General features: G+C 44.9%; 1 protein-coding gene across 1 annotated transcript in view; it reads right to left on the reverse strand.

Annotated features, from left to right (window-relative positions):
- LOC113217313 (myrosinase 1-like) overlaps window positions 1-2,514 on the reverse strand; it is a 16,193-nt gene extending 13,679 nt beyond the window's left edge. The window contains exon 1 of the mRNA XM_026437153.2: window positions 2,140-2,514. Within this exon, the coding sequence (XP_026292938.1) occupies window positions 2,140-2,430 (291 nt within the window). The 5' untranslated portion in view covers window positions 2,431-2,514. The remainder of the gene's footprint in view (window positions 1-2,139) is intronic.
- Between the last annotated feature and the right edge of the window lie 5,654 nt (window positions 2,515-8,168).

Consider the following 8,168-nt stretch of genomic DNA (forward strand, 5'->3'; position numbering starts at 1 on the left):
CTCCCTCCCCCCTCCCCTCTCTCCTCTTTTTTTTGGTCCAAACATTTAGCAAATCGAAAGCAAACCTTTGGAGAACTCAATAAAGCGTACTGCAGATGAACCTATGGTGACTCAAGGGGAGGTGACGGACTAAGCGAATAATTGCTCACAAAACTTTTGGCATGAGCATGTATTTTAGTTATCAGCAATCTACAGGGAAAAACCAAGTCCTTGCATCATAGTTGAGCCCCTAGTTTTAAACATGTTGTTTCTGTTTTGTTTTGTTTTTTAATGAAAACAATAAAACGATTAAACAATTCAAACAAAAAACTAGTGCCGTAAATTATGGGTTTGTGAAGAAACACCAACTTTACATATACATTAGTCATTTGTCCCAACGATGACTTTATGCGCAGATTTCTGAAGCCAGGGTAGTGAAAAAACCTTTCCGTTACTAAAAAATACTTCATGAACATGTTATTTTGGGCTGAACTAATGACAACTGCAGAAACTTATTATTTAAAACAAGAAAACCATCTTGGTGTATAGTTTTAAGAATATTACTTTTGTCAACAATTTTGATTTAAATTATTTTCTTCTCTTAAATAATAACTTTCTACAACTTTCATTGGTTAAGCCCAAAATGACTTGTCTACCAAATATTTTGAAAGTAACGGAAAGGTTTTATCGTTATCCTGTCTTCAGAAATCTTGCACGTTCAGTAATAATTGGGACAAATGACTCAAGTATGGAAAGTTGTCGTTTCTTCATAAACCCAAAGTTTACGCAACTCTTTTGTTAGATTTGTTTAAAGAGGAACCAATATACAAAAAAACCTACTCAGTTTTTATCAACTGAATTGTCATAACTCTAAAATATAACCAGAAACAACATGCTTCAAACTAGGGGCTCAACTCTGTGATGAAAGGGCTTAAGTAGTCAACTATGTGAATCTTAAGGTGATCCAGGACTGAAACTGGAAAATTCCTTCAAAAGGCAGCTATTTTAAGTTTAAAATCAAAATGCAAATTGAATCAAGAAAAAGCTCTCTATTTCATTTTAAGTTAGTTTATTGCGGTTCTTTTAAAGTATAATAAGCCTACAATTAAACGTAACTGTGGTCGCGACCCGTTTTTTGAAGATGGAAAACGTGTCGCGACCATACAGTTACGTTTAATTCCCATTATACCTTAAAAGAACCGCAATAAACTAACTTAGAATGAAATAGAGAGCTTTTTCTTGATTTGATTTGCATTTTGATTTTAAACTCAAAATGGCTGTTTTTTGAAGGACTTTTCCAGTTTCAGTCCTGTATCACCTTAAGGAATTGAGAGCACTTGGAGAGTGGCAGTGGAACTTCTAGCTTCCAAAAATTGCCTGTCATCCTGTATAGTATCTTGTAATACCCTATAATACTAGCTGTAATACCGTAATATTTATAATATCCTGTAATAGACTATAATACTTATAATACTCTTTAATACCTCTAATGTTCTATAATACTTTTATAATACATATATAGTACTGGGTACACGACTCAGGTTAGTCGGCGACCCCTCGCGTTATTTACACGTTCCTTGCAGGTCAATTTTGGTACCTATGAATCAATTTGAAAGTGTGACCACGTACCACTCAGTGGTCATGCCGCAAGGAATGTGTTAAAAGCAGCTGTTTCCGGTCCGATAATCTACACCCTTTTCTTCAATTACCTAATGGTAAAAGGGTCTATTGTCTCCAAAAGGCATTTCAACTTATCTATTTTTCCGTGCAGGTGAACTGATCATGGCTATGCACTGATAAATAAAGTGTTCAACTGGCATGCACATGCAAGAGCTCAAGACTATATTGCAAACTTTCAACTGTTTGACTAGATATTTGAATACTACAAAGTGGTTTACTGTAAAATTGAAGACTTAATTGTTCTTTAACATTAGGGTTGGCTACGAAGCTCTCGACATTTGAAAGTGTTCAAATTCACTGTTGAAGACTTAAAAGTATTTTGATATCCTGTCAAACACTAAAATGTGGGCAACAAAGTGTTGAGAACTTGCGTCGTGCACGCCAGTTGAACACTTCACTCCATTTATCGGTGTGGTCCTGACCTAATGTTTGACGTAACTATGACTTTTTGCCTTGTACCCAAGGACCACCGGACTTTACCTTGAGCGCTTTCGCCACGGCGACGTCCTCTTTGTACTTATGGTACGAGTCGCAGGCCACGTCTGCGTTTGGTCCGTCGGGCTGCCGCGTGTGGTAGTAGTAGTCAAACACGCTCACACCCTTGCCGGACTCGTTCCAGGCGCCCTCCACCTGGTACGAGGACGTCCCCGCACCGATGATAAAGCCTTTGGGCAGGACGTACTCCTCGTCGGTCTGGTTGGCTTGTGGAAGGGTCAGGCCGGCCGCTGTAAGGCCCGCTCCAGCGACAAGTAGGACAACTACGAGCTTCATGTTGCACAAACAGTCTGTGGGGCAGGACTTTCACCGGCCGAATATATAGGACGGAATGCGTGTGGATGACTGAGTACGACGCGACTATCAACGAGTGCTGATCTCTGAAGATAATGTCAATGACGAAGAAAACGCAACCTACTCGCGCTTTGCACCCATTTCTTTTCTGCCTAGCTCACGGTACAGTGCAACACTTCAATGACATTTCCTCAGATAACCGAGGGTGAAATCTCGGCACTACGCTTAGTTTTACAAGGGCCTGTTGAAAAGCAAGCAGGCCCGCCCTTCCGCCAAACTAAGTTGCTAGCTCAACTTTGCTCCGCAGGCAACTCTGTATGGCAGACGCCGCGCCTGCTAGCGTTACTACTGACCGACTCCGGTTTCAGCGTCGTAGGCCACGTTAGATGTGACGTCGTGGCGTAACAGTGTTCGTGTGATATCGTGGAGCCTGTTACGCGAGGCATGGTCTGCGTTCTACTGCCTTGGTATTTTGAACTATGTTCCGCATGTCGTACTTTCATTGGTATTAAGGTTTGAGGGTATTTTAAAAATTCTCTTTCCTTTTCTCCGAATAATGACGGTTACATTCACGTTGTGGGGAGATACAGTGCTCCCACTAAAACCCAGGCTAAGATTCCCATGTTGTCTATTGCCACGCAAAATGGTTTACCATAGCCACGAGCACACTTACCATGGACAAGAGAGCGTTTACTATGCCACCTTGTTGGCCATGGTGAGCCTGTCCATGGCCTTCCTATGGCCATGGGTGGCCATGGATGTCCATAGGTGGCCATGGGAGCAGTGATCATGGCATGTAATAGTGGCCATGGCCTTAGGGCCATGAAATTGCAACATCCTATAAAAACTGTATTTCTTGGAATTTTGACCTGAAATTTGGTTTGTAGCTACTTCCTTGTATTTTTAGTAGGGTCATTTTAATTTCATTGAAATCGGATATCTTTTTTCCTGCAACTTGTAAACGGCTTGAGCTAGGCCAAAACAGACACCGGATTTGGCTCCGCCTCGGTTTGGGCACTCTGAATAGATATCCCTTCTATCTATGCTGACTACTATATAACCTTTAACTTAATACTCATTTTACAATATTTACTATAAAATGGCCATTGCCACTGCTCCTTACTATGGCCAAGATCCACATAACGTGGCCATCACTGTTAAAAATGTTTGAAATTTCACTACGCAATGAACATTAATTTTAATAAATTTGTCATGAAATTTAATGACACTCTTAATTTAAGAACAGTGTTATTAAATTTAATGGCAATTTCATTACACGCTATTGAAATTTCATTACACGCCCCTTTTCAGTGCATGTTATGACATTTTCATAACAATGTTATTAAATTTTCATTACATGTTTATTAAACAATTTGGAAACTCCCTTCGGCCAGTGGTGGCATAAGACCACGTTACAGCTCGACCACTCTCAGGTAATCCTCGTGGCCGAGTGGTCAAAGGCGAGGGTATTCCAACCCAAGGGTTCCGGGTTCAACTCCCGGTAAGGGACGGTAAACTTCTATGGTTACGGCCTGTAAAATCCGTTAGTTGGTTGAGGAGTTGATGCCATAAGGGTTAGAGCAAAACAAATTTCTTTTACAAAGTTGTCAATTTTTTAATAACATGTGTTATGAAATTTCATTACTCAATTGTAATGATAATTTTATAACATTGTAATGAAATTGTAATGAAAATAGCTTCATATAAATGTTATTCAAATGTAATGAAATTTTTTTAACAGTGATGGTGGCCATGTTTGGTAACATGATTGTCATGGCCACTAGCACCAATAGCCAAAAATTGCCATGAGCATGAGCATTTGGCCATGGCCCTTCGGCCCATGTCCAGTGGCCATGCGGGGCCATGGGCGGCCATGGCAAACGCGTGGCCATGGCTATCCTCATGGGAATCTTAGCCTGGGGAATCACGTCGGTTTAGCCCATCTCCGCTCTGAGAGGGCTCACACCCTCATGCTTGTGGACTCTAACGTAGCAAGCCTCGCGATGAGGCATGGTGTAGGCCTCGCAATGGAGTTTGCAACCGGTCGGTTACTACCTCGGTGAGCTTACCCGACAGTCTACTGTCTCTCTCACTCATATCTGACGTGAGATAGGAGTGAGAAAGACAGAATGCTATCAGATAAGCTCGCTGGTGTTGTAACCGACCGATTGCAAAGTCTACCTCGCAAGTGGGGGGAGACATCTCCCCTTTACTGGCTCTCCAAGAGACAAGGTAATGGGGGTAGCCACTAAGCCGTGCGCAGCGGGGGAGGCCACCTAGCGCAGCTCTGGGAGAGGCGTTTCTGAGAGCAGTAGCAACGTAGTTGTAAAGTATGGGTGTTCCGAATCTAGTGATTTCATTGAGTACTTGAGTGAGCATAGGGCATGTCACCCAGTTTAAACCGGATCCAAAGAAGAACAGTAATGCTTCCCGAACTCTTTCCTCCCTGATGCTCATTGGCTGACACGGACGAAGTTCTTAGACACGTCACTAGGGTAGTCGCAGACCTGGTGGCGGGTCTAAGAACTTCGGCCGCATCAATGAGCGCCAGGGAGGAAACGGTTCTACGACGGTTCACATAATTTTTTTCACACAATGTCGTTTTGCTCAATAACATTTGACATAACCCCTTTAACACAATTTTGTAAACAAATTCTGCTTCACGTAATTTTCCTTTTTAGCCCGCCCTTCTGCTTTGAAAAGGCTATCCAGCGGGCTTATGCAAACGACCTCGTGTCTGTATGCCTGTCTGTTCCACTAGAAGGAGATGTGCTAGAGAATTGAAATTTTAAGGGTGTCTTAAGGTCCACTCTTACACTTTAAATCCGGGGTGTCTAGCAGCTGTGCGACTATAGTCGCACGACCCAGGTTTCTGTGCGACTTAGAGCGCACAGTTGCTGGACACCCCAGATTTACAGTGAGGCAAGCCCGCGCCACACGCCCGTGCAGCGGGACGGCCTACCCGGGGCCTCCCCGTCCACGTAGTCCTGCTGCTCACTGCAGCGCTAGCACTCCCACCCATCCCGCCGCGGGCGGGTACACTGTAAATCTGGGGTGTCCAGCAACTGTGTGCTGTAAGTCGCACAGAAACCTGGGTCGTGCGACTTTAGTCGCACAGCTGCTGGACACCCCAGATTTACAGTGTAGAGAACGAAACGCCCACGGCAAATCCTAGCAACCACCCCTAAGGGTAATGGGGGTATCAAAGGTTCAAAAACTCTCCCAAAAAGTTTTTTTTTTAATTATATGTTCTCGTAAGGGGTAACTCGTCCAAGTAGAACTCTACAGATAAAGATTTCGTCCATTTCGCTCTATCTCTAACCGTTTTGGCGCTAGAGGGTCTTTTTTTAGCCCGCCCTTCTGCTTTGAAAAAGCTATATAGCGGGCTTATTCAAACGACCTCGTGTCTGTGTGTCTGTCTGTCTGTCTGTTCCACAAGAAGGAGATGTGCTAGAGACTTCAAATTTCCAGGGGATCTTAAGGTTCACTCCCACAAAACAAAACGCCTACGGCAAATCCTGCCAGCCACCCCTAAGGGGCTGAAAGGGGGTATCAAAGAAAACAGGAAAGGCCTAAAAAGTTGGTAAAAATATTGTCTTTTATGTTTTCTTACGGTGGACCTTGAGAAAGTAGAGCCCTGTGGGCGAAAATTTCGTCCGTTTTGCTCTATCTCTAACCGTTTAGGCGCTAGAAGGTCTTTTTTGACGGAAATGAGCTAAAAATTGCCATAGTGAACAATAAGTTGCAGAAAAAGGCCTCAAAACCGCAAAATATAAAGGAAACTCTTTCCCCACCCCCAAAAACGTTTTCTAAGCGGAAGGGTGGGTTGTAGTCGCGGTGCTTCACCGTTCCATCCCTTTCTCGAGTCTTCGGGGCAAACTCAAAGACGACATGTTTAAGCTGGCCGAAGGCCCGCTACATCATTCGATCATGTTCTTCAGCAAATCGCGTGAGAGAAATGGTCGGGCCGCAGGCCCGACCATCGCCGCCGGCAGGCCAAGCAGGCCCGGCCCCTGCCGAACGGAGTTGCCGGCGGAGCGAAGCAGCGCTGGCAATATCGTTTGGCAGAAGGGCGGGCTAAAAAAATTGCCATAGTGAAAAACGAGCTGTAGAAAAAGGCCTGAAAACCGCCAAATAGAAAGGAAACTCTCCCCCCACCCCAAACAAGCAGGCCCGCCCTTCCGCCAAACCAAGTTGCTAGCTTCGCATCGCTGCGCCGGCAACTCCGTTCGGCAGGGGCCGGACCTGCTTGGCCTGCCGGCGGCGATGGTCGGGCCTGCGGCCTGACCATTTCTGTCACGTTATTTGCTGTAGAACGTAATCAAATGATGTAACGGGCCTTCGGCCCGCAAAGCCCGTCGTCCTTAAAATTTGCCCCATAGACACGAGAAAGGGATGTAACGGTGAAACACCGCGACTACAACCCACCCTTCTGCTTAGAAAACGTTTTTTGGGGTTGGGGGAGGGAGTTTCTTACCTCTTTTGCGGTTTTGGGCCTTCTTTTACATTTAATTGTTCACTACAGCAATTTTTAACTTATTTTCGTCAAACAAGACCCTCTAGCGCCTAAACGGTTAGAGATAGAGCCAAACGGACGAAATTTTCGCCCAAAGGGCTCTACTTTTGCAAGTTACCCCTTAGGAGACCATCTAATATTTTCTAAAATTAATGTGTTTATTTTTGGGTCACTTTCGTGATAGAAACTCCCTCTAGCGCCTAAACGGTTAGAGATAGAGCAAAACGGATTAAATTTTCGGCGAAGGTTTCTTTCTTGACGAGTTACTCCGTAGGAGATCATAAAACAAAAAAAAATTCTGACTTTTTTGGCCTACCCCATTTTCTTTAATACCCCCTTTTAGCCCTTTAGGGGAGGTTGCCAGGATTTGCCGTAGGCGTTTCGTTCTCTAGGAGTGGACCTTAAGATACCCTGAAAATTTCAAGTCTCTAGCACATCTCCTTCTAGTGGAACAGACAGACAGACACACAGACAGACAGACAGACAGACACACAGACACACACGAGGTCGTTTGCATAAGCCCGCTGGATAGCTTTTTCAAAGCAGAAGGGCGGGCTAAAAACGTTTTCTTAGGAGAAGGGTGGGTTGTAGTCGCGGTGCTTCACTGCTTCACCGTTACATCCCTTTCTCGAGTCTTTGGGGCAAACCCAAAGACGACAGGTAAAAGCCGGACGAAGGCCCGCTACATCATTCGAACATGTTCTTCAGCAAATCGCCGCCGACAGGCCAAGCAGGCCCGGCAGGAAGGGCGGGCCTGCTTGTTACATATAGTACAGTCACTGTCCCTTCGGACGGTATTTGAGGAAAAACGCCTGTGACGCATCTAGAATTTTTGAATTATGACCAAGCAGGCCCGCCCTTCCGCCAAACGAAGTTGACAGCTCCGCTTCGCTCCGCCGGCAAATCCGTTCGGCAAGGGCCGGCCGGGCCTGCTTGGCCTGCCAGCGGCGATGGTCGGGCCTGCGGCCCGACCATTTTGTGTAACGCGACTTGCTAAAGAACATGATCGAATGATGTAGCGGGCCTTCGGCCTTGGCAATTTTCAGCTTCTTATAGTCAAAAAGACCCTCTAGCGCCCAAACGGTTGGAGATAGAGCAAAACGGACGAAATTTTCGCCCAAAGGGCTCTACTTTGACGAGTTACTCCTTAGAAGGTCATGACAATACTACTTTTTGGGAGAACTTTTGAACCTTGGATACCCCC

The sequence above is a fragment of the Frankliniella occidentalis genome, unplaced genomic scaffold (assembly GCF_000697945.3).
Source record: "Frankliniella occidentalis isolate FOCC.00 unplaced genomic scaffold, Focc_3.1 Scaffold57, whole genome shotgun sequence".
NCBI lineage: Eukaryota > Metazoa > Arthropoda > Insecta > Thysanoptera > Thripidae > Frankliniella > Frankliniella occidentalis.